The sequence below is a fragment of the Chroicocephalus ridibundus genome, chromosome Z (assembly GCF_963924245.1).
Source record: "Chroicocephalus ridibundus chromosome Z, bChrRid1.1, whole genome shotgun sequence".
NCBI lineage: Eukaryota > Metazoa > Chordata > Aves > Charadriiformes > Laridae > Chroicocephalus > Chroicocephalus ridibundus.
Window position 1 is genome coordinate 43360396 of NC_086316.1, and position 27028 is coordinate 43387423.

Here is a 27028-nt window from a genome sequence, read left to right on the forward strand (position 1 = left end):
GTGGCCAAGAAGGCCAACAGCATCCTGGCCTGGATCAGGAATAGTGTGGCCAGCAGGACTAGGGAAGTGACTGTCCCCCTGTACTCGGCCCTGGTGAGGCTGCATCTCAAGTACTGTGTCCAGTTTTGGGCCCCTCACTACAAAAAAGACATTGAGGTCCAGAGAAGGGCAACGAAGCTGGTGAGGGGTCTGGAGAACAAGCCCTGTTGAGGAGCTGCTGAGGGAGCTGGGGTGGTTTATCCTGGAGACAAGGAGGCTGAGGGGAGACCTTATCGCTCTCTACAGCTACCAGAAAGGAGGTTGTAGTGAGGTGGGGGTTTTGGTCTCTTAAGTAATGAGTAACAGGAGAGGAACCCTGAAGTTGCACCAGGGGAGGTTTGGATTGAGTATTAGGAAAAATGTCTTCACCAAAAGGGCTGTCAAGCCTTGGAACAGGCTGCCCGGGGAAGTGGTGGTCACCATCCCTGGAGGTATTTAAGAGACGGGTGCCCATGGTGCTCAGAGACGTGGTTTAGCGGAGGACATGCCAGTGTTAATGGTTCTTAAGGGTCTTTTTCCAACTGAAGCAATTTCGTGATTCTAAGTTGCTTTTTGGCCCAAGCCAGATGACAGCGAGACTCCCACCTCAGCAACGCTTCCACAGCCACACAACCCTTAAGGCAGAAGATGCCGTTAAGACCCGGAACCGGTCACTTTTTTTCGCCGTTTCCAACATATAAACCCGCCACCACGGCTGAAGGGGGGAGTGGGGGGCGGGCGGCGGCGGCGGCGAGCGGCGTAGCCGCGAGCGCCTGCGCGCGCTCACGCCACGCGCCTTCAGCGCGCATGTGCCGCCCGCGCCCACGCCGGGCAAACAGCTACCCGTTCTAGTAACTTCCCCGCTGCGCGACGTCATCAGCGCGCGCCGCGGCCCAGCCGGGCTGTTTCCGCCCGCTGCTGCGGGAGCGGGTGTCGCGGGCGCTGCGCGGCGCGGAGCGGAGCGGAGGCGCTGGGAGCTGCGGGGCCGCAGGACGCCAGGCCTCTCCTTCTTCCCTCCATCCCCCACACCCTCCCTTCACCCCCGCCCAACCCTCCCCCCCCGCCATGTCGGAGAGCGCGGAGGGTACCGCCGGGGGTCGCAGCCCCCCTGGGTCCCCCGCCCGGGGTTCCGCCGCCGAGCCGCGGATCATCAAAGTCACGGTGAAAACTCCCAAAGAGAAGGAGGAGTTCGCCGTGTCCGAAAACAGCAGCATCCGGCAGGTGAGGGGCCAGCGAGGCTAGCGGAGGGGGGCGGGCAGGCAGCGGGGCCCCGACGGGAGTAGCCAAACCAGAGTTAAGGCCCGGGTCCGGCTGGAGTGCGGCCCGGGAGAAGAGCCCAGGCCCGCCGTTCCCGGCTCCCGGCACTGCAGGGCCAGGGCCCTTCCCGGTGACAAAGCAGCTCCTGCTCGTCCGGGAGCTGTTGGGCGAGTACCAGGGACGATCTCGGCCTAGGAGATGACTGCTGCCATCTGAGGCTAGCTGGGGTAGTGAAGAAACGTCCGGCTTCATTTCCTCCTCCCCAGCTTCTCTCCTCCCTGTTGCAACGGTGAGAGAGCCGGCCCAGCAGTTGGATGTAGCTTGGTTTCTAACTGTGAGTTGTTCTGTCGAGCTGACTCAGTCTGCAAGTAGGAGGCTGGCTGGCTAAGTAGCATGACTCTAGAAAACGTATGCAGTCACCTGCGTCGCAGCTCTGTATTGCTAGACGTTACCTTGATGTAAAATTGTCTCTAAAGACAGCAAGGAGGTTACTCAGTCATAGAATACCAGGTTGGAAGGGACATCTGGTGCAATCTTTGTTGACAAAAGCACAGTTGAGACAAGATGGCCCAGCATCCTCTCCAGTTGAATCTTAAAAGTGTCCAGTGTGAATAATCACACACTACTGTGTTTCTATACACAAGTTTTTCCTCTTGAGGGGGTCTTGTCCTGGGTTGAGCAACACAGGACTAACTTCTCCTCTAATATCTGGGAAAACTGCACTTTTAGAAGACTCTAGTGTCTGAATTCAGGAAAATATTTACTTCATAGCCAGCTAGGCTTTGTGGGTTTCAGGGTCTCAGTGTTTTTCAGCCTTACCAGCTGCAGGGATGGGGAGGACCGGGACCTGGGCATTTGACCCAAGCTCGCCAACAGGATTATTTCATACCACGAATGTCAAATTCAATATAAACTAGAAAGTTTGCCAAGAAGTTCTCTCTCTTTCTTGATGGCTGCAATCCTGAGAACTCCTTGCCCTGGTGCCAGGCCCCTGAGCCCTTCCCTTCCTTCCGAAGCCTTAGCGCTCGCAGTGTCTGACATTTGCTGTCCACTCCTGGGAGTGCACAGCTTCCTGCTGGTAGAACTGGCTAAGTATAATACTTGTCTATTTTATATTGGTATTGGGATCAATACTGGTTCTTTAGTATTATTCTTAATTATTTAGTCTTCTGCTGTTAAATCTGTTTATAATTTCAACCCTCAGGTTTCCTTGGTTTTTCTCAATTCTCCTTCCCAGGTGGGGAACGCTTATCAGGTGATAGAATAATTGTCTATACAACAATAACTTGTAATGAATTTTCTCAACCGTAACAGGTCTGGCTTAGATTCATGGCTTTTTATGTCAGCATTTGGCTTATAGGTATCCCAGACATAAGTTCCATTGAGGTCTTCTCTCCAGTTGCCAGAGGGGTGGGAGTACTCTCTTGTCTTCACTGGTCTTTTGGCAGCTGCAATATTGTATGCTATCAGCTACTCTCTCTGCAAGTTTAATCTAGACATTTCTCCCAAAGGTAAAATGACTGTGTTTGCTTTTTAATGTTGCCCACTGCTTTCCCAGTGATCTCAGTCTGAAAGGGGTGCTTTTCACTTCTCTGTTCTCTATAGCTTTGTGAGCAGCGTCAATGCAGTTTTTGTAAAAGTCTTTGCAGGTTTGGGGTTTGTTTTTTTTTTTGTTGTTTGTTTTTTTTTTTTTTTTTTTAAAAAGAGATTCACATGTTGTATCTAACCCGACAATCACATTTGTCCTGAAAAGCAGTCTGCAGTTAGTTTGAGTACTTCAGGAATTATAAACAGATTTAATGATGATGTGCATTTTGTAATCTATTTGACTTCAACAAGATTTTTCACATGTGAATGCTAGTGGGGCTGCCAAGTTTTCAAATAAACAATTATCTTAAAAAACTGAAATAGTCACACAACCTAGCAAGAACACAAATTTTTACTGGAGGCAGACATGCAAGCTTAGGTAATTAATAGAACACACTGCTTAAAATGTCTTTGTTCTCCACAGATACCGTAAACTCTTAATGTTGTCTCTCTTGGAGCTGCTGTTAACGGTTAGATCTGCAGTTATATCTTGATTCCTGTGAAGTAAGATTGCCCCTGTGGGTTGACTGTTTGCTTGTGGTCCCAGACAATGTCATAGCTAGGACTAAAAAATGCACTGTCCCTGTAGTGTGACCAGTATTGTCTGTTTCTCCTAAACTGTAAAAACGAGCTGTTGTTAATAATAAGCATCAACGGTAGATGTGACATTTCTAGAGACAGCCTTGAAAATAGGTTAATCTCAAATACAACACAGGTTGAACATCTGTGCAAACGCATCTGCGATCAGGAAGCAGTTTGTTCTGTTGACATAGGTGGGCCAGCAATGCCTGCCATATTTGCAGCTTGAAAAAAACCCCAAATGACCCTACAGTCATACAGCAAAATAAAGCCCATTCAGTTGCATGTTTCTGTAGCTAATTTTATGACTTAGTGAGTTGACTTGTTATTTATTTGTTTGCAGTAATTGCAGAATACTGACAGAACAAAAATCTGGATTTTTAGGTAAATATTTTTGGTCATCAGGGCCAAATTTAGGGCTACACAAAGCATATTTTATATTGCTCCATTAATGTAAGCCAGGTTTGCAACCATCCGTAGTCAAGGAATATTTTTCCCTATGTTGGAAGACTTCAGCAACATAGGATTTGTTATTGCTGATACTGGGTTGTGCAGTTGCAGTAGCAAGTACACAGGTTGGAATGGAAAATAACTTTCAAGTACAAAGACACTCTGGGAGGTCAGTTGATGCCAAGTGCCACCCACCTGTCTTTTTTTCTGTGGAACATATTTGATTGTGCTGAGCACAGTTTGGCTCAGTATTAGGACAAGGACCAAATATTTGCTTTCTTGACTGGGTATGATACTGATCTTGCTCTGTGCAAAGACTTCATGAATACATGGTGAGTAAAGATGAATACCTATGAGCCTGCTGACTTTAGGTGCCCCTGACAGTGCTGATACTTTAGCTCAGTAACGGTTTGTCTTTTGTCTTTTTTTTTTTTTGCTTCTGTTTCTTTTCTGTATTCATGGCAATACATTCTTTGCAATTCCTTGCTTAGCAGAGTTGATTTAACAGCGTGCTTTGGTAAAGCCTGTATACAACGAGAAAGTAAGCTCATGTTGTGGACAACTTGTGTCTTAATGTCGTACTGAACGAGTCGGTTGTTTGAGTGGTGGGGTGTTGGAACCAGTTGCATGCAAAAACAGTTTTACATTCATTGTTTAGACTCCTTTCACCATAAGGGAATTGTAGAAGAGTTAAATTTTGCTGAGACTTCGTGGCATGCTTCTTGTAATGCCCAGTGTTGAAATTTGCAGTGTTCAAGAGTTTATTGTAAGTGGCTCAGAGTTACTGTCCACCATTGCGTATGCAGACTGCGATATACCAAGTTGTGCATTCTGTGCACGTTGCAACTCCAAAACCAAATAACATGCCTTGCTGTATATTTTTAACTGGTAGGCCAACCAGTGAATATAGGAAATCTGCACTAATAATTTCAGAAGCTTGCAGTTCTTGCAGAGAATTACTGTCAGTCCTGTGATTGTCTGAAAATCTCAGAGTAACATCCATCTGGAAAAGTTAGTGAAATTGAGTTTAGTTCCACAGAAGACAGATTTGATTCTTTTGCATTTTTTTTATTAAATTTAACATCAGCCTTTTTATGGAGCTGCTCTTCAGTGTGGAATAGTTTTCAGTTACAGTGTATTTAACATCTTGTATGTTTTTTAAACTAAGCGAATACCTAAGTATTGTGCTTTCTGTACTAGGCTAAATCATAGATAAAAAAACCTGACGTACTGAATTATACCTGTAAATGTATATATTGTGTTGAGATTCTGCTTTTTGTCAAGCGGAGATCTCATGAATTTTTACTCTCTGATTACAACTTCAGTACAGTTTATGGTTGAAACTTTAAATCTATAAATCCAGGATTTCGGATTTGTGCCTGGTTCTCATGATCCCAAATTGGTAATGTTCTGCTTATAAAGATGACACAGGTGTAAACGTTAAGGGCAACGTTGGGTGATTTGTTAGTGGAGCATCTTTCCTGATTTGTGTATGCTTTTAATACTTCGTGTAATGTTTTATTTTGTAAGAATGGTTAAATTTCAATGCTTTTAACTTAATCTAGTTCTGTCTTGGTGTTTTTCCGTAGTCCAGGGATTACTGCATGGTACAACCAAAAGAGGTTGAAACTGTATAATGGAGTCTAGTTTGTTCTCCTTTTCCAGGATTATAATTTAGCATTTTGTTGGCATCCAAGCCACCTGAGTACATCAATTGTTTAGGTTTTCTGGTGTCTGCATTGAGACACATCTGTGTGACTTTATGGAGTCCGCTTTGCAATATACTCTGATTATTCATGTTTCTTAAGCTATTTTTTTATGCATTTTGGCATTCTCAATAAAATGGTTTCAAGGCAATGATAGATGGCTATTTAGTAGAATAAGAACCTTTAGAAGAAGGTATATTGACTTTCCTGACAGTTGGCTTAGTCAGATGTAACTAAAAAGTGTCAATTATCTAACCATGGCACTTAGCAGGTGTTTTCTTGTGAATGGCTGGCAGATACAGTAAAATAAGAATACCTATTTAAATAATACTGTGAAGTGTCTTGTTGATTTTCTGCAGAGTAACAGGTTCGTCTTGATATTTCAATTTGTATATCCTTTTAAAACTTTATCTGTGTCAAATAAGGCCTGCCTTCCTCCTGTATTTCATGTGGGTCTGTTGTGCTAGCATCCCTCACCCTCAGTCACGGATCAGGGATGTCACAGAATTTGTAAAGATTGTCCTGCATAGGGTTTAAAATTGCCAACAGCAGAGAAAACCCTAATGAATGAAAAGCTGTGGTAGAGGTGTCATTGTAAGGTATTCTACATATTTATTTTAGAGCCCAGTCAGCTTCTCAATCTAGTGACTACAAACCTTAGCTATGTAAGGAGTGTCACTGTCTGGGACTAAGATTCGGTCAAAATCTTAAGAATTGGGGATTATGTAGTGACATGGAGAAAAATACTTTTGTTTAGACTTATTGTTGATGGGTTCACTACCACTGACAGGCTAAAAAGAGTGTTAGCCATTATGTCTGTAGTCCACTCATCTGTCTATGTACCACCTTAAATTTAAAACTTGCTAATGTCAAACAATTTAAGGATGCTTCCCTAGAAGGTCAGATGAGAAGAAATTCTATTGGCAGTTAACTCACATCTCAGTGTTTCCTCAGGAAAAATGGATGTTGCTCAAGCTCCTCACAGTTCAGCTGAAGGATAAAACATCTTATGCTGTCCTGTGAAAAAGAAAGTGTAGGTGTATTCTCAAAAAGAAGCTCTACTACAAGAATCCCGTTTTACACATAATGCTTTTATGCCCTTTTGCGGTCTCGGTGACTTGTTAGAGAACAGGCTAGTTCTGTTTACAAGTACAAACTTTCCATCAGTAGTATGGAGAAGGGAAGTATTGCTTACCATTTCTCCTAAGTAAAAGCATGGAGGAGTGGAGTGGCTTGCAGAAGGATGCCTGGAAGGGATAGAAACAGCTAGACCGGGAGTCCTGAGCCCTTTCCACTAGGTTGTACTGCTGCAGGTTTCCTTTATGGGCTGCTAGCCTTGTAAGCTCATCAAGAATCTGAATTTGCTTCTTGAGATTATTTTTTTTTGTAAGTTTGGTTTGGTTGCAGAGCTTTGAGGAAATAATTTTGTTGTCAAACTGGCATGGGTCGTTGGCAAAGGAACAGAAGTTAGTAATCCCACTGAGTCATGAAAGGCAGAGTAGGCTTATGCAGAAGCCTAAGTTTGGGTGTGCTGTCTAGTGACGCTTTATCTGCTGCAGATGATGGGCTGTGGGGCCAAAAGTGCTTTTCTGCTTGAAACCACAAGTCCTTGTCCCCCTTCCTGTACAGTGTCCGAGAATCATGCAATGAAACCCTGTTTTCACTGACTCGCTTCAGTTCACGGTCATGAAATTACCAGGTGTGATTCACCAGAAAACGACACCACAGCTTGCAGCGGTTGTATTGCCATGAGTGTGTTTGGTTCCTTACTTCTTGGGTCAAGAAGACCTGTAGCCATTAGTTCTGTTTTATGAAAGAAAGCTGGAGCGCATCAAAGTTAGGCTCTGTTGAAACTGCTGGGCGTGGGTGTAAGAGAGGCTAGAGTCCAGCTAATATGTTCAACTGTGTATGTTAATAGGAACAGCAACTGAAAGTTTAAATGGTCATGGGTGCGTTCTGAAAGGGCAGTGCTGAACAAGGTAATGTGATTTGAAAGTCTTTCTTTGTAGTAGAACTGTTTGAGGGACTGCTGGGAATGTAAACTGCAGTTCAGCCCTCTAGATGCAAACCTTTGCTTCCATGTCATCCAGTACTGTGTTCAAAACACGGTTTCGTGTGCGAAGAATCAGCAACTTTGCTTTTTTATTGTCATCTAGATAAAGTTGTAGCTTAGTATTTTCAAAGCAGTTGCAGTTTTTAGGGGCCCGTTTTCTGTTACTTTTCAGTGGGAATTGGATGTTAATTCCCTGAGGCCTCTTTCAGACTGTTACTGTAATTTAATTTTTAAATATATCTTATTATGCCAAGCTTGAGAGGATTTGAGAAATTATTTTTTTGCTTATTTGTTTTCCTCTTTTTGTTCCTTTTTCACAGCACTTTATCATGTGACTGGATAGTTGTGTTAATACAGTTGCTGATTTTGATGTCATGGAGTGAGTCAGCAAAAGCTTTTGAATCATTATGTGGTGGTAAGGTATCAAAGGACATTTTATATGTGAAGATTTTTGTTTCGTCTGGAATAACTTTTTACCAGGCCCTTCCTAGGCCAGCTTGTCAGATGGTCAAATGTTAATTGGTTAATGTTTAAAGTATGGATCTGTTTTGCAAAGTGACAGTGCAAAACAGCCTCTCTTTTAGTCAGCTGTTCTACTACATGTGTATTCAGACGTTTGCTTTGTTCAGTGACAAAGTGTTTACTTTAACTAGCTCAGGTAGGAGTGCGCATTTTTTCAGCACTGGGCGTCAACACCGTGGTGTCCACCCATAAACTTGCAAAAATGTTCAGAGGCAATCAAGTTGAGCAGGTGTAATAGAAGTCCTAACTTGCTTCATGGAGCCTTTCTTTGTGTTCACGTGGAACAAAAAAGCTGAGGTTTGTTAGTGGAGTATTGGGCTGAGTTTTTTAAAGTCGTGTGAATATGAGAATATTGGCATGGAAATTGAGAGTGTAAACAAGAAGTGCTGGTGTGCAGCTAAAAAAACTGTGAATGCCCTCAATGTGAAAAATTACATTGTTTTGTCCTTTAAAAAAAGTTGATAGAAACAAGTTAACGTGAGGTAAAACGGTAATGTGGATAAGGTGCTTCAACAAGACTAGCTTTAGATTTGCTCTAATTCATACCAAAATTACCAGTTGCCATGCTTTGAGGAGGCTGTGACCTTGAATTAATTGCTCTGGTTAAGAATGCTTTCCCCTTTTCTCCCTAGGGAAGGAAGGCCTCTGTCTAGTTATTAGTCTTGTGTTTCAGTCTGATTCACATTGTGTTTCTCTCCACTTATTTAAGTTATGTCTAAAATTTACATATTTTTACATTATATTTATTGCGTTCAATTACTAGTGGAGTATGATTAACTAGTTTCTGTGAATATGCTAGGTGTTAGGTGTGGTGAAATGTTGTTTTTACAACTTCAAGTCCTTTTCTATGTTCAGGTATAACTGAAAGCCTTTGTAATATCACAATGCCTAGTATTATTACAGTGAGGTAAAACTTGTATTTTAAAACAGAAAAGCGAATCAGATGAAAGCATTGCTTGGTGTGTTACCTGCTAATAAACAGGAAGAGTCAGTGCAGTAGGAGAATTGGACAGAAATGCTCATTGTTTCCAGCTAGTGACACTTTGAACTCCTCCTGCTTTTGGTTTTCTGTACAAAATACCCTGTATGGTAACCTAGGTTTCACGTGGTAGTCTTCTGTGAATGAAGTGTCAAACAGAGAGCTTCGTTCTGCTTAAACCCTGTCATTTCAGAAGTCCTAAGCTTGTGCTGAACGCAAATGAAGGTGGTGAAGAGACTGGGCTCTTTTTGCATCTTGTTTAGGCTTTTTATGTAAATATGCCTCAGTTAGCCAAAATTGTCTCAGTATTCTTGACGGTTTTATTATTGTGGCTGGAAAGAGATCTATTGTGTGTTTGAATCATGCACGTATGCTGCTGTAGAGGTTGTTTTGGGGGTCCTGGTACATCGTCTGTTGCTTTCATATCTTACTGTAGTGTTTTTGTAGATCTTCTAAATAGCATCACATGCAAGTTGGAAAAGGAAGTGTATAGCCGTTGATGCCTATGTACTAGTAATGTTTGATACAGTTTGGTTATATTCTGTAAATGGTGTTTTGTTTCCTTTGACCTTATGGGTAAATAGCAGCTTCCAGAAATGTGTGACGGGGCTTTTTCTAAGATAAGCAATTTGAAGAAGGACATGGAACAAGTAGAGTGTGTCCAGAGGAGGGTGAACAAGATAGTGAAATGCCTTGAGGGCAAGACTTATGAGGAGTGGCTGAAGTCACTTGGTTTGTTCATCTTGGAGAAGGGAAGGCTGAGGGATGACCTCATTGTAGTCTACAGCTTCCTCAAGATGGGCAGCAGAGGGGGAGGTGTTAATCTCCTCTCTCTGGTGACCAGCAACAGGACACAAGGAAATGGAATGAAGCTGCACCAGGGGAAGTACAGATTGGACATTAGGAAGAGGCTCTTCACCAAGAGGGTGATCGGTCACTCGAACAGGCTCTCCGGGGAAGTGGTCATGGCACCAAGCCTTTCAGAGTTCAAGGACCATCTGGACAATGCTCTGAGTCATATGATTTAGTTTTAGGTAGTCCTGAGAGGAGCAGGGAGTTTGACTCAATGATCCTTACGGCTCCCTTCCAACTTGAAATATTCTGTGTTTCTATGAATGTTATACTACAGCATCAGCCTTATGATGAGAAATAAGTTGTGGATCACACTGTCAGAACATGTTGTGGAAAATATGACAATAAATGAGTTTGGGTAAATGACATTACTCTTTGGTTTGGCACAGTATGGTAGCTCTTTATTCTTATGCATTAGCATTGTACAAATTGTTAGTATTTCTGCTGGTTTTGTGTTACTTTGGAACATGTATTAAGAATAATTAACCAGAAGAATGCAGAATCGGAAGTAACTGCCTGAATAGTTGCTTTGCAGAAAAGGGTCTAGAGTTTATAGCTAAGTAAGTCATCACTGTTACACAAATGTTTCCCCACATGGATTTCTCACTTTTTCCTGTAAGTAGGAATATAGGCTGCAGGATGCAGGGTTTATCCTGTTGTTCCACTAACTGTAGATAAGAACTGGTGAGGAATATTTTGGCCAGGTTGAGCCCCACACTTAAATGATGTAATTGGATTTGAAAATACAAAGAGTGGTGGGAATGATAGGATTAGAAAACACAGCTCTCAAGGAAAGATTAGCCTTACTGCGACGCTTTATTCTAAGGAGAACAACAATCTGTTTGTGTTGTCCATTGTGGGCAGGGCAACGAAGAAAAAGGATAGTGAAACACTGGAGTAGGTTTCGTGGGAAAAAGTTGCTGGGACCTCAGAGAACAGACTAGATGAACATGTCAGGAATAATTCAGGTAACTAACCCGCTTTGGGAAGGAATGGAATACTTGCGAGTCTAAATATTGTCAGTATAAAGGCTGACTTAAAAGTTGTGTCCCTGAGAACTGGAACTAACTCTGAGTGAGAAGACTTTTAACTAACCAAGGCCAAATTTCTACCCAAACACAGAGACCTTTTACTTCAAACTCTCTCTCTTTTTCAGTCTGTGTTTTTTTTTTTTTTTGTCTTCCTATACTACAGACTCTTTCAATTAGAGACTCACCTTCAAAGCATAGTATAGTGGGATTTTACTTTTTTAGTCCTGCCTATTATAAAATGTAATTATTAATAACTAACTGCAAGATTAATATTTTACTTTCTCATATGGAGCAAGAATTCCTTAGGATATTTGGCGTGTTTTTTAAAGTAGCATGGTCAACTTAATTTTAAAATGTTAAATAGGGGAAACTTCTGAAGGACTTCCTAACTGCCTGGGATTCTTTAAATATACTTAGCCTACTGACTAGTCCTGTTGAATAAATTTATCTGGCTTTCTTATAATCAAGTCATTAGTATTTTTCTTGGCTATGTTCCTTTTTAAGTTTTGTGAATTTTTTTCTTTCAGTGAGAGCGTTTTCTGGAGAATAATAAATGTCAGTCAGAACTCAGTCAAAGCATAACCTGGTTATTATTGGCTAGGAAAGCAACAAGGTACACAGTGGGCTTCCACGTTGAGTTGTTTTAATGAGGGCATGATTTCCTGGTCAGATGAAGAATGTGGCTGTTCATCATGCCCTGGGCTGCAAACGCGTTTCATGTAGCTGTGTCATGTGTTGAATGAGAAAGCAGAGCCACCAGAGGGGTAACTTTTGCCTTTGTGGAAAGGGATGCTAGTTTTGACATGGAAGGCAGCAAAAATATGTCTAAGAAGAGAGGATACTCCACTGTTCAGTTCCAGCAAAAGTGTAGACAGATTTATTGTACTTGTGACATTGCATCCTCAGTCTTTCAGCAATGGATGGCTTCAGTGCCACATGTGTGTGTCTGTGTGTGTATATATATATATTATTGTATACTTACTAGTATATAATTATGTACATTACAGTATATATATGTGTATATAAAAAGTATATATACTACTTATATAGTACTTTTGTATATAGTGTATATATAGTAGTTACATACTAGTATATATACTAGTAGATGTCTGTTGTCATGGATGCATGCCTGATTGAAACAGCAGTAGTCTTTAAGTGGAGTCAGATTTTTGTTATTGCTAGTTATATAACTAGTGATGTAGATGTGAAACTCAGAAGATTTTTATTGTATGGAAAAGAAATAACTATTTCCCATCTTCCTATGGACAAAAAAGTTCAGAAGACTTTATTAAAGTATTTCTAGATTGTGTAAAGCAGAATGTCCAGTGCAAGTGGGGTAATACATTAAATGTGAACAAAATAGCTTGTACTTAAATAATTTAAAAAATTATAAATACGTATTCAGTTACATAAATGTGTAATACTAACTTTTTAATTTAGTTTAAGGAAGAAATCTCCAAGCGTTTCAAGTCCCACACTGATCAGCTTGTGTTGATATTTGCTGGAAAAATTTTAAAAGATCAAGATACTTTGACTCAACATGGAATTCACGATGGACTCACTGTTCACCTGGTTATCAAAACACAAAACAGGTAACCTTACTGATGAGTGATCTTCTATTTACTTTTTAGAAGTAAAAATGCTCTGAATCCTTTGTGACAGCTTTCTGTTGGGCAAACCTAGTTTTGACTAAATTGCTTTAATCAGCTCCTTAGTATCAGTTGGTACAGAATAACAGTAGCTAATAGTGCTCTTTTCTTTGTTTTTTCTTGTATTTTAATTGAATTTATGTTTCTAAATGCAAATCTCTTGCTTTTTTGTTACTTAACTTTTTTGCTTTTAGTTCTGAGTGCTGGCTCTGCTTTTGCTCCATAGTTCTTAGATATCAGCTCTTACTGTCCATAAAGATATGTTGCGTGGCGTTTCTTTTCATGGGTGAAAACTTTAGGTGAATCCTTAGTCACTGTTCTGGTAAAACAAGGAAAGAAAATTTTTGAGAGAACTGCTTTAGTGTAACTAATTTATCTGGCAGAAGAGAAAGTCTTGGATTTTAAGATTTTGTTTGTTTGTTTCTTTGTTTTGGTGAGGCAACTTTAAAATGACCATGAGAAAGTTGCATCAGTTGAGCTATGGCATCTGCCCATTACTTCCTGTGAAGTGCTCAGAAGGAAAAAGGCTCAACGAAAAAACCCTTTCAGCAAATAGGTTAATGTATCCCTTAATTTAGTCTAGCTTGCATAGTCAATAAGATGTTTGTTGTTGTAGACTGAAAGTATTCTTGCTCCTCTTCTACTGAAGTCTTTCATGTTCATGGTGAAGATCTCCTCCTGTGGGAAATGTAAGATTATACAGGAAAGAGCATGGTATTTAAGAGAGAAAAGAAATATGTTTTCCCTTTCCAGGCCTCACCAAGTCACAAAGGCCTATTAGGAACATTAGCATTAAATTTAGGCATCTGTTGAAACTGATGTCTTCAACTCCATGCTGACATCCTGATGGGACTGTGTTCTCTGTCCTGCAACAAAAAGTTTGTCTCTGTCAAAACACTTTTGTTTGCACTGGCAGAGGTGTCCCTTCCATGCCCTGTGCCTCCATAGCCTGAAGTTTAGGCCTGATAGCCCTCCCAGTCTTGGATATAGTATGAACTAATCCTGCAATTTTGTGCTTCATGCATCTAAACTAGTAGTATTCTGCTGTTGTCATCGCTTCTGCTTTTTTTTGCCTGCGGTCTTGAGTGTGTCAGAGAGGCTTCGTAAGTAGTGACAGTGGGATGCTTTTGACTTGCACAGGCGTAAGAGGGTTCATAGTTTGGACCTACAATAACTGTAGATACTGAAATACAGGTGCCAGTCTCTTGTACCTTCCAAATGAGCCAAACGAGCTCCCATGCATGATACCACTTCTTGTATTTCGGGGGATTTTTGGTATTGGTGCATCGGTCCTGTCAGCATTGCAGTCCATGTCTCCTCTCTCCCCAACTTTTTTTGAATAATTTTAGAAGAATGTATTACCATTACCTTCAGGATGTTTTAATTATGTCTCAGAAAAGGAAGTACAAACAAAAAACTACAGACCCTTTGCATGTATCTACCTTATCTTCAAATGAGGCAGTATTGTTTTCACCTACTAGCTTTGCTCGAGTAAACTAAAAATACGCTTCTAAGACCTGCTAAAGAGAATTGCCAGCACAATGAAAATCATGTTTCAGAAAGTATAGCATTGTCCTGAACCATCTCAATAATCTTCTTTCTAAAATACCTGGATTTTATGCTTGACCCAAAAGGCAAGACTTAAACCCTGCTGGTGTGGCCTGGCAAGTGCTGATTTTCAGCCATGAGTGTCAAGATTGGATTGCTCCCAACCACTTTACACTATGCCATTTACTTAACTGTTGCTGCCATATATCTGAATAAACAAAAGTTACTTTCCGAAATTAGATATGAAGATGATAATTTCCCTTCTAAACAATATTATATGTGTAACTTTCAAATAGGAATCCTCATATATCCCAACCAATCCTTGTTTGAAAAAAAGTAATTTATTGTTATGTACTAAGTTTTCCAGAATGATACAGACTTCCAGTGTAATCTTGTAACCTTGGCCTATGCAGTGTCAGAGTAGCAGTGAGCGATAAGCAATGGGCAGTGAAGGTGCATTGCATTTCTGAATACAAAGTTCCAAGTCAACATCTATAATTCCTTCACAAGCGACAGGAGGAAATGTATTGGTGAAGTGGATATAAAAAACATGATGTGCACTTTATAGGAATTTCATCACTCAAAGATGTGAGGCTGACAGACTTGACAGTCAAAACATTATCTTGAGTGTATGTGCTCCCAATTTGATAGACCTGAAAACAAGCAAGAAAGAAATACAAATTAAAATATACAAAACCAAATTCATTGGAATTGCCATGGACTTAAGTTATAGAAGAACTGTTAGATCTTTTGGACTCAAATTCCTTTCTTCCCCAGTAAGACCTTGAATGAGGTGATTTGGTCCCATGGCACCATATACCTTCATGACTTGGCATGCGTATTTTATTTACCTATTTACAAGAACGCTGGTCAAATCAGCAGGGTATACCAGCAGATGGGGTACTTAGAAGCTATTGTTGATGATTTGGTGGAAAGAATTGTGAAGTGTGCAACGTATTCTCATTGTTCCTTTGGTTTCTGTCTGTGGTTTTGGTGGCTGATGTTTAGCTTGGAGTCAAGAGAACTCTTAGAAACCTCAGCAAAGCCTCTGGACCTGAAGTATCTCTTAGGCTCGTGGGGTTTTTTTATTTGTTTGTTTGTTTGTTTAGGGTTTTTTTGGTTGGTTCATTTGTTTGGGTTTTTTTCTGATCTTTGCTTTAGTGAAACAAGCACAGAATTTTACTATAGCTGAAAGGTACTCAGATGAACTGGGGTATGAAATTTAATGTACTGTCAAATCCTCAAACCTTTGTTATGAGGACTGAATTACTAGTTTCTACAAGTTATTTCATGCTTTAGTTCTGCATATGCAGGCATTTGTGAGTTTGATTGTTGAATGAGACTGGAGAACTGATTTAGGTTTCAAACTAGCCCCTTTTCTTTTGAATAGAGGCCAGGTTAGCTTTACACAAACTCAGTTCCTTGATCTATTTTACTACATGGCAGCACCTGTGTTGATGCCTCTGCAGTAGAAGCGTGTGGTGAGTATATGACTTGGGCAGCCTTTAGTGCCTGTGCTAAGTTATGCTGGCTTTAACTTTGTGTAATTTTGTTCTTACCCTGTTCTTGAAGTCTTAAAGGTTAGTGAGATTCTGATGTTTGTCTTCTAATGAAATAAGATGTTAACTGAATTTCACATTCAGTAAGGCATCCTATTAAAGATGTGTCATGAAATAAATCTGATGTTAAATCTTGCTAGGCTTTATTTCTTTAAGCCCCAGCTGTGTAATCAGTGATATTTGAGTATAGTGGAATAAGGCAAGGATCCTTAAAGCAAGGTAAGGACAGAGGAGACAATTCATGGGTGGGCATCCTGGGGGTAGGCTGAGAAGTTGGCAATGGATGCCTTTGTACCCATCCATTTTCTTAATTTTTCAAACCACTGTTCTGAAAAACTGATGACATTACAGAGGTGTGAGAAAGATTTGTTAAAGGAGGTGACCTAGACGTAATAGCATGATTTTTAAGGAAGAATCAAAATGTAAATTAAGATTCTCAAGTATGCCTATTCCTGTATTTAATAGCATTATTTAAATTAACATGTTAAACTTGCAACTTTTAAACTTGCTTTTTTAGATCACAAGACCACCCAGCTCAACAAGCAAACACCACAGGGAGTACTGCTACCACATCAACATCAAGCAGTAGTACCTCAACACCAGCTTCAACAAATAGTAACCCTTTTGGCTTGGGTAAGAATATTTGTTAGGTAGCATGGTGGGTGTCTTCTCTTGGATTCAGGTAATTGTCCCTGAAACTTTATTCTAATGTAGACAGAACTTTAAAAAACCCCCAAACAAACACTCAAAAAACTGATTACAGATATCTATGATATTGCTTGTAGAACGTTTCTGATCTACGTTCTGAGTTAGAATGTTTCTGAGTTAGAAGAGGAAAGTTGTTTCCTTAATTTTACATGCTGAAATTCAGACTTGTGCTGCTTCATCTTCAGTAGAAGGGTGCCAGTGATGTTTCATTCTGGCACTACGGGTAGTGAAACTCCTTCCAGTGTCCTTGTGTTCCTTAAAAGTGCATCTGAGTTGTTGTGAGGAGAGTATTGATGAAGTTGAACCTGTAATATGAAGCCAAGATCTGGAACAGAAGTAACAAAATTGCTGCTAATCTTACAGTTCAGTATTTCCCAGGTTCCAAATCTGATAGCGTTATCAGTCTTATCTTTCACGAATAAAGAGGCTGCAGACTATTGACTTAAAAATACTATCTATTTCTGTAATCACAGTGGAGTTCTTCGTTCATTCTTTTTCATTTCATTTGTTTTCATGGTGTGGGGGAGACGTAGAATTGGAAAGCTAACCATTGTAAGCAATTGGTTTTTTAGATGTAATCAGTTCTTCAGACTGACTAGTACCTTCTGAAAATTTTTTGTTTGGACTCAACAAAGGAGGCAAATTCAAAGCATAATTAGTTCTTGGAGCATTAGTAAGAAGAACAGCTGTACTTTTAATTAGGATAGGGAATATGAGTGATGTTGGGAGATCTCTCTTGGTTATAGTCTAACAAAGAGGAGGCAGATAAATTATTATTATAAATGCGTTGGAAAGTGTTGGGGGCAAGGGGAACCTAAGACCCCAAAACTGAAACATCCCTTGTATCTTAGCTGTGGAAAATAAGAAGCAAAGCTGTTAGAATTGTAACCAAGTTATATTTCAGATGCAGTTTGTTGGCTTTCTAGTTATGTGTCTTGTTATTTAAAGCAGCACACTGTTAGTGGATAACTCATTAACAGCCTTGCAAAGATGGGGTTTTTGTCGTTTTGAAGTGTGGGCTATGTTCAAGTATTTTGTGCTGAGAAAGAACTTGGGTGTGTTTAAAAGTCTGCTAGAAGCTGAAAGTTCAATTATATTTTTTTCATCCTCTTAAAGGTGGCCTTGGAGGCTTGGCAGGTCTCAGTAGCCTGGGCTTAAATACATCAAACTTTTCAGAGTTGCAAAGTCAGATGCAACGGCAACTTATGTCCAACCCGGAAATGATGGTTCAGATAATGGAAAATCCATTTGTTCAGAGCATGCTTTCAAATCCTGACCTGATGAGGCAGTTAATTATGGCTAACCCTCAAATGCAGCAGCTGATACAGAGAAATCCAGAAATCAGTCACATGCTGAATAATCCAGATATAATGAGACAGGTATGTAGAAGGATCTCTCTAAGTTCGTGGCCTTTGATTATACTGTAACTGTGAACAACAGAGCAGGAACTGGACATGCTTAGTTGAGTGCTTAAACATTCTTGAAGTATTTAGTCTTGTTACAGCAATCTTTTATGGATTTTCTAGGCAACTGATGTTTGTATTTCTAGTTGTTAATGTCTGAAATAAACTGATAATTCAGAAAATATGCAGCATAGCTTTGAAAGACATTGAAAACTCTGTAATAATGTCTTCTGAGGTTAGACTTGGATGTCGCTCTGTGCACTTGAAGCCTTCTGTCTAGCCAGCAATGAGTTTACCAAAAGTAGTAATTCTCCAAAATACTACATCTTCATTTTATCTAACTATAGGTACTTCTGTGTGCTTTTGAAATAAGATGGTATGTAAGATATGCTGTGTGGCAGAACGTATCAAAAAACCAAATAGATACTTTTAAAAATTTAGATACTTATTTTAAAGTTCATATTATAGACTGCCTGCTGTAACGATGTTAGAAATTGTAGGAGTATACTGTGTTGAAAAGATGAAGAAAGAATAGTTCAATCAAGGTTTTCCTTCTCTTTAGTCAGTGCTTCCTGGCCCAGCCAGTGTAGTGATGTTTGTCGTAGAATGCTGGCTAAATATCTAATTCAGGTGACTGCCACTAAGCTGACATCTTGATTTGACTTTATTCATAATTTGAAATGGGTTAGACAGTGGTAACTGAGATATTGCCAAATGCTGACGTTTTCACTTTAGAATGGATTTCTTATTAATACAGATTAAACGTTCCACTTCCCTAGACACTAGAACTTGCTAGAAACCCTGCAATGATGCAGGAAATGATGCGAAACCAAGACAGAGCCTTGAGCAACCTTGAAAGTATACCGGGTGGATACAATGCCTTGCGACGTATGTACACAGATATTCAGGAGCCAATGTTGAATGCAGCACAGGAACAGGTGAGAAAAGATTGCAAATGCCACTGAAAGTAAATATTTTTTAAAAACAAAAGCATGTAAATATTGCAAATTTCCAAATGTGCACTTGACAGAACATTTCTTGAAGCTTGAAGTCACTATGTGGCCTCTTACTCCTGAGGGAAAAGATCTTTAAAAATTCTATGCTCTTCTAAGCTTGAAGATACTATGTTACAGATACTTCTTTGTGTGTTTGAGAAGCTGTTTAGCAGTTAATGAATTTCTGTATTACTTAAATTTGAATTCCTTTAATTCTTTGCCTTAAAATTCTGAGGTCCATGAATTTTTTTTCTAAGGGTGTGTTGAGTAACTTGGAACTTGAGATGGAAAGAAAAAAGGCTTTGAAGTTGGAATCCAGCATGCAAGATATAATCTTACTGTGATCAAAATACCAGTGTAGTAGCAACACTGTTTTCAAAAAGAAATGTGATTTAATTTTTTTGGAGGTGCTAGTATCTCTCAATGTTGGCGTCTTTTCAGAATATTTACAATGAATTACTGTAGCATGGTGAGTATAACTCATCAAGAGCTGTCAACATTTATCTTCATGTGTAATTTTGGAAAAGTAACTTGCTATTTATAGCAGATTTAAAAACAGTTGCCTTAAGAGATGATACATGTTTGCTTTCCGTCCTCTGTAGTTTGGAGGTAACCCATTTGCTTCTTTAGTAAGCAATGCATCTACAGGAGGGGACAGTCAGCCATCTCGTACAGAAAACAGAGATCCTCTACCAAATCCCTGGGCTCCTCCGTCCAGCTCACAGCCATCCACAACGGGTACCAGCACCAGTGGTGAGAGCGGTGGCAGTAGTAGTGCTGGAAATAGCACCTCTGGCAGTACGGGACAGAGCTCAACTGTACCAAATTTGGGACCTGGAGTAGGAGGTGTGTTTGTTATTGCAATTGTGTGTATTTGCACATACTTGGGGGTTTACTGAAACGATTCTTTCATTAGAAAGGGAGTTTTTGATTAAAAGTTTTTATTGCTATTTACTTCCGTAGAACATTTGACTACTATCAAAGCTCTCCATAGAAAAACAAACATGGAAAGTATAGTAAGAGTGATAATAGCACTTGTGCATTGCCTTAAAATAACAAAAGTAAGGAGTCTGTAGATAGTATTTTTCCTATTTGGAGGCAAACAGCTAAGAATGTAGATACTTAGTGGGACTGCTTGTTGGATATAGCCTGTCTTAACTTCTAGGGTAGATGTGCCTGTTTAAGCAGAAGCACGTTGAGGTTTATTTCAAGAACTAAAACTCATAGAAACCAAGTGGTTATATCCTCATTTTAAGCAGACTAATTTGTCTGATGATAGTCAGGATGTTTACTCTAGTGGCCTTTTACTTTTTTTTTCTTTTAAGCTGGTATGTTCAACACACCAGGAATGCAGAGCTTATTACAGCAGATAACAGAAAATCCACAGCTTATGCAGAATATGTTGTCTGCACCCTATATGAGAAGCATGATGCAGTCATTAAGCCAGAATCCTGATCTTGCAGTACAGGTAAATGCATGTGGTGTAGTAATGTATTGTGTGCATTGAAGTAAAAAAAAAAATAATAAAAAATTAGAGTTGAATCTATGATACAGTTAAGTTTTCACTTTTGCCGACATCTCAACAGTTGTCTGTAGTGAATGGCCCAGTTTTTAATGTTAATGCCTAACTTACTGAAATTATTACCTACTTGTATTTAACAATTTGTTGTAGTGAGCTGCTTCATTTTGTAGTTGCAAATCGTGCCAGGCATGCTTCTAAAATAATGTGTAAGTTTGTGTGTGTTTTGTACGGCCCTGAATTTGTGACCCAGCATAAGAACCAGTTAGACAAAACAAATGCTTTGGTTGTAAATTAATGTAGATCTGTCAGTAAGTAAATGCCTCCACTAGCTTGGGAGGAGAGAATTGAAGGGACGGGAGTTAGTGCCATGTCTAGGTATTATTCTTGTTTTAACTTCTCATTTGTGATCTGTGCTCACTGTAAAAGTGCAGATGCTGTTTTATGAATGGTATTACAGAAGTGCTCGCAGATTTTATTTAAAGTCATAATATCCAAAGTCAAATCCTGAACTAAGATTAAAAGAATGTTATTGTTTCACTATTAAGTACTCACTTGGAAAATATCCCTGACTTCAGGTACACGGAAACTGTCACTTAGATCTGTAGTGGAGGCTGACCAGAAAAGGATTTTCTTGTAATATAAATGGGGTTGTCTTGACAAATACCTGGCAATTCATTCACTTAAAAGGTTAAAAAAACCCAACAGAACAAAACCAAAACAAAAACAACAAAGCAAAAAGAAAAACCACACCCAAAATTGCTGCAATGTGTTCAGGCTGGTCATTCATAACAAACTTTGGCAAAAGGAGAAGTAGATGATTGATTATTATTATCTGAGGTTCTTTTCGTAGACTATTACTGTGCAAGTAGTTGTCTTAAAACCCCTTGTGGTTTTTACTGCTTGATCTTTGAAGTTAAATATTTTTTTCCCATAGATGATGTTGAATAATCCTTTATTTGCTGGAAATCCACAACTTCAGGAACAAATGAGACAGCAACTTCCTACTTTCCTTCAGCAAGTAAGATGAGATACTAGCTGTTAATAAGTGTCTGCAAGTCAATGAGCAGTATTTTCAGTAAACTGGCATCTTCCTCTGATTTGGCTAAAAGCTAGGTTCTGTAATATAGTCTTACTAGCTTTAGACACTAAGTTAGGTTGTCCCTTGATAATGAATTCTTGCTTAATGTGGATATTTTTGTTTGTGGCTAGCACAGCCACCTAAATTTGCTCTCGCTTCTTGGCCTAAAAGGAATAATTGTTCTTACTGTTCATCAGCCAGAGAACACCTGTTTGTGACATGATTTGTTTTGCAAGTTAGAAAGATTAGTACTTTTTCCACTGCTAGAATAAAGTTTCACTATGCTTTTCTCACCCCTCTTCAAACGTGCATTAAGTATTTGGGTAAAGATATCTTGCAGGATCCCTTGAAAAAGAAGTGGGTTCTGAAGTCTTTTGTCTATAAAGGTTGCCCTACCACCATTTTCCTTTCTTAAAAACATCGTGCTTCCAGCCCAGGCATCTGCTTGGTATTAGCTGCCACAGTGTGTAGTAGTATTGTGTTCCCTAAATAGGACCAAGCAAGATTTTTTGGGGTTTTTTTGGTTTGTTTGTTTTTTTTTTTTTTTTTTAGTTATTGTAAACTTAATCTAGGGCCTGAGTTCCTTCTTTAGGCAGTCCTTCTAAATTAGAATAAATATGCATTGGCAGAATCTTATTGGACATGGGCGGTTTGAGTAAAATAATTAATGTATACATGAATTACAGGTGAAAGTTCAGTGTTCAGAAGAAACTGATAAAATTCTTTCAACCACGTGAATGGCTGTAGTGTTCCACAATGCCACGTTCCAGACCAGAGTTCTTCGTATCCTATTCTGCATTTCTGCTCTGCATCAGAGGAAGTTTGACCTTACTCTGTGCATTTCTGCATGAATCAAAAACGCGTTTGCAGCAGAATGGATTTGGTGTAGTTGCCAAGTAAAGGCTGCTAAGATTAATAAGTTAGGTTACTATTTGAAGTAGCTCTGGCTACCAGCCCTGTCATTTGTGGCTGAAACACATTACTTTTCACTTGTGGCATCTCTGAGCAGAGGTGAGCATAAGGCATTAGTTTTGGTTTTGTATCTAAAATAGTCAGGTTTCTGGAGCACCCTTGAATATTATATGTGTTCTTGCCAGTATGTTTTGCAGTGTATTTCTTTGCATTTTCCTAGGCTCTGGGAGCACTACAGATTTGGAAACGTGCCCAAATAGTCATGCTCAAGCTTCTGTGGTCTGAATTTAGCTAGGAAATACTGTATAACTTTTTTCTTAGATATCTATCGGTCAAGTTTCATTGTGTTCAGCATTGTTGCTTATCCGTAGTATGATACAGGAGATGAATTCTAGAATGGTGTTGGACTAACAGTCCTATATCTTTGAAAGATTATGAAGTCTGCTAGAAGAGGTAATGAAAAATACTTTTCCTTGTATACTTCTCATTTGAAAGGCTTTGTCCACATCTAGAGAGTTTATTGATCACCTCCTATAAAGGTTTTCTCAAAAAAAAGTAAAAATACGTGAAGGTTTTAATGTAAATATCCAAATATAAAGTTGAAAAACAAGTTCTGAAATGATGTTGGACTCTATATAAACACCTAGTGATAAAGATTAGCTTTCAACATCTGCATATGATTAAGAGTCTCTTTCCTTTTCTTAGATGCAGAATCCTGACACGTTATCAGCTATGTCAAACCCTAGAGCAATGCAGGCTTTGCTACAGATTCAGCAAGGCTTGCAAACACTAGCAACAGAAGCACCGGGGCTTATACCAGGGTAAGAATCAGACTTACAAATCTAGACAAGAACTTTTCTCTTGTGTTGTGTTGTTCATTCCTTTTACGTGTAGAGATTTACTCAGTTTTTATTAAGGACTCTTCCTCCTGCCTTTTTTAGTTTAACTAAACTTGTTTTAGAATCTGTTATGTCTTTGCCTGCTGTGCACTTCTAAACAGTGATGACTCTGGTCTTTGTCTTAGTACATTACTTCAGTTGTCATCCACTCTTTGACAGGATTTTTACTCAGTAGTTAGAAGAGACAAGCTAGAATTTATTATTCAAGTGGTATATTTATTTTTCTGTCATTTTTGCAGATTCAATCCTGGTTTAGGTGGATTGGGAAACACTGGAGCTCCTACAGGGTCCACCGCACCTAGTTCTGTTCCCAGTGAAAATACAAGTCCAGCATCAGGAACTGCTGAACCTGGTCACCAGCAGTTTGTCCAACAAATGTTGCAGGCACTTGCTGGTGCAAATGCTCAGGTAAAGTACCTCACTATATTCTAATTTTTTTAATTTTTACTTTTTTTTTTATTGTAAGCCATTAGAAAGGAGCCTGAGAGTTGAGGGGAGAGTTTGCTGGATACTTCTGGTTGAAGAAGAGCAGAGGAGGCTTAAAAGTGCTGTTGCAGCTGTGCAAGTACATGCCGGAAAAACATGAAATTCGAGTAAAAGCGTCCTCTGAACAGTTGATTTTTATACACTTATCTTCATACCCTTGAATTTCTTAAATGCTTGGATAGATTAAGGCAGACTGTGGTGATAGGGTTCAGTGGACTCAGGTAAGAGAAAAGCTTAAGCATTTTGAACACCATTACCTTTGTGCTTTTTGGCTGTGTTGCTGGCTGTTACTCTGTAGCTGTGACTAAGCTTCAGTCCCACACTTTGGAATAGCCACACTCTGGTTATCTGGAGCCTGAATTTGTTGTATGGCGTCACTGACATCCTGCAGGTTTAGACTGCACTGCATGTTGTTAACATACGGTGTGGGATTATGGGTTTCCCGAGAGCTCCAGAAGTCAAGCGAAGGGAGCAGCTTTGCCAGTAGTTGTAGGGTGGTGAGGAAGACTGGCTTGAAGGGAGACATGCTGCTAAGTCTCAACGTGCTGTGCTGTGTACCACCCTTACCCTGTAGTGCATACCCAGTGTAATGGCAAACTGCTAGTGGAAGGGGTGGTCCTAGTTCTTCCTCCTCTCTTGCCACAGGGTGAGTTAGTTCAGCTTGCTGATCTGACATCTGACCACAAGAAAGTGCTGGTCAGCGTCACTGCAGGAAACCGTATTCTCATACATTTTCTCTTAGGCTGTCAAATCTGACACTGCTGAGTCAACATTCTGTTTAGTTTTGCTTCGGGGAAGCAGGTGGGGGGGACAGTTCTTAAATTTCAGGGTACGTCTTCATGTTGTGTTGGTTTGGAACCACATGCAGATTTTAAATACTGGTGGTAATTTCTTGATGTATGAAACCGTTGAATTAGAACAGAAGGAAAATTGTTGGTAGCTATGTGAGTTGTACTGGTGTCTAAATTGACTCGTTGATTTCAAAAAGTGACATGTCAGTATTACTCCAGCATATTGTTTTCCTATAGCTGTTCTGATTCAGAAATGCATCTGAACTCAAGATCATACCACTGAAATAATGTAGAATTTTGCCGTGAGTTTGCATGAGCAGGATCATCCCATAAAGCACAGTTGTCAGTTTGCCTTAGACCGAACCTTTCCAACAATTAGAGTTTTGGTAATTTTAGACAACAAATATTTTGAGCATTAAAAAAGAGGTGATTTTTATGTCAAGGAAAAAAGCCTATGGTGTTCACCATTGCTGACAGTGACATCATAATCCTTGCTGTTCCTTAGTACTAGTTTGAACTCTTGTTTCATTTAAAAAAAATTACCTATACGCCTATCTTTAAGAAACTGTTCATGGGACATAAATTTACCCAATTTAATTTTAATCCTTTTTTATCAGATAAGCAGTTTTTCTGTAGTTCAAGAATGTCACATAAGTGTAGCTACTCTTAAAATTTGAAGCTGCTCTGAGTTGTTAAAAAATTCAGTTGTGAATTGAATGTATGTCATAATTTAGTTTTAGGATCTTGAAAAAGGTGTAGTCAGAAATTAGTAAAGACAGGGAGTGGTGCAGAACCAACTATGTTTAAATCCTGTACTTTGCTAAATGTGTGTTATGCTTTTATAGCTTGAAATTTTGTTCCTAGCAGTTACAAAATCCAGAAGTTCGATTTCAGCAACAACTGGAGCAGCTGAGTGCAATGGGCTTTCTGAATCGTGAAGCAAACTTACAAGCGCTAATAGCAACAGGAGGAGACATCAATGCAGCTATCGAAAGGCTGCTTGGCTCTCAGCCATCATAGCAGTGTTTCTTTAACTTTAAAAAATGTAATTTATTTTTGATAACAGCTTTTAAATCTTTAAAATATTTGCTTTATTTCATTCTGACTTTTGGGGTTGTCTTGTTATAACTAAAATCGGTCTGATGCATTTTAAGGTGGAGTGCAGTAGTTTTCTTCAAACAGTGGGAATCAATGCATTTTCACTCTGTTGCATGCATCACACTTCTTTTGTTCTGCACTACTTGTGATTTTTTTTTTTTTTAAACAGTATCAGCTTTCACAGTTGGGTTGACAGGTTTTGTCTGACCTACAACTGTCCAATTTATTTACTACTTAAATTACTACTGAAGGCTAATGTTTATGTAGAATACAAATTAAAAAGGAAACAAATTAATTGAAGCTATAATTTGTGGGTACCAATACTGCTTATTGTGATTTTTGGCATGTATTTTTTTTTTGCTAGCAAAATGCTGTAAGATTTATACCACTTGAGTAATCTACCTTTTTTTTGCTTTAATTTGTATAAAGTATAAACACAATATATACAATGGAGACAGCTCATTTCTAGAGATTTACACACTGCAATAGGACGAGATTATAAGTAATGCAAAAAAGCCAGGGGAAAAAAAATAATCATAAGACATGTTTTGGTGTAGAATCTTCCAGTATCTTTGGTAACCATCTCAGCAGAAATGCTTAAGCAAGTTCAGTTAAAATATACTAGAATTATTGTTCTGGTTATCTCTTTACATCTAACTGTACAGAAACTTGCATTGTAACATTGTCTCAATATTCACAAAGTTCAACTGTAAATTACCTTTGTCATTGTGCAAATTAAAGGGGCACTGCCCTTTGCTCTGGAACCGCTTCTGAGGCTTTTTGGCTTGTTCCATTGAGATTCTGACATGTATTCTGATTTGTAATTGGAAACATTACTTTCATGGTCATGTGATACTCTAATTACTTCTAACCACCATGTAAAAAATACTGTATATCTTTTGAGTTTTTATTGGTAGTTACTTCTCTTGTGCACAGGTAAGAAATGAATTAAAAAATCTTTAAGCATCTTGTCTCAGTGTGTTTGCGGTTGATGATTACCTAGAATTCAAGGTGACTGAACAGCTTAAGAGTTGGCATTTGAGTGTAAACTCAGGGAATATTCAGCAGCTCTGGGCTAAGATTAGTAAACAACTCTGGAGTGTGAGGTGTGTGGAAAAGAGTAAGAGGCATATGATGTTGAAGTTAAAATAGATGATAAAGTGATGTGAAACTAAAATAGAATCTATTGGCAAGATGAATGGTGTTGGTGAATGAGAAGCTCAACGCGAGTGGGCACTGTGCGCTCCCAGCCCAGAAAGCCAATTGCATCCTGGGCCGCATCAAAAGAAGCATGGCCAGCAGGTTGAGGGAGGTGATTCTCCCTCTCTGCTCTCGTGAGGCCTCAT

At 39.4% G+C, this 27028-nt stretch overlaps 1 protein-coding gene across 3 annotated transcripts; it reads left to right on the plus strand.

Annotated features, from left to right (window-relative positions):
• Positions 1–906: 906 nt before the first annotated feature.
• UBQLN1 (ubiquilin 1) lies at positions 907–26648 on the plus strand. 3 transcript variants are annotated; one of them, XM_063320246.1, is made up of 11 exons: positions 907–1239; positions 12475–12626; positions 16308–16423; positions 17615–17877; positions 18681–18839; positions 19499–19742; positions 20222–20364; positions 21353–21436; positions 23114–23229; positions 23547–23715; positions 25430–26648. In XM_063320246.1, exons 1-11 carry the CDS (start codon positions 1084–1086, stop codon positions 25520–25522), a joined length of 1695 nt encoding a protein of 564 aa, XP_063176316.1. In that variant the 5' UTR covers positions 907–1083; the 3' UTR covers positions 25523–26648. The 3 variants fall into 3 exon arrangements, with proteins under 3 accessions (XP_063176316.1, XP_063176314.1, XP_063176315.1); XM_063320244.1 differs by having other exon boundaries at positions 908–1239; positions 25449–26648; XM_063320245.1 differs by having other exon boundaries at positions 908–1239; positions 25452–26648.
• Positions 26649–27028: the final 380 nt, after the last annotated feature.

Bases quoted from the DNA above. Each gene is read 5' to 3' on its own strand.
- UBQLN1 (XM_063320244.1), top strand. From the start codon at position 1,084: ATGTCGGAGAGCGCGGAGGGTACCGCCGGGGGTCGCAGCCCCCCTGGG. The intron at 16,424-17,614 runs GTAAGAATATTT...ATCCTCTTAAAG, and splicing joins TAGTAACCCTTTTGGCTTGG to GTGGCCTTGGAGGCTTGGCA. The intron at 20,365-21,352 runs GTAAATGCATGT...TTTTTCCCATAG, and splicing joins ATCCTGATCTTGCAGTACAG to ATGATGTTGAATAATCCTTT.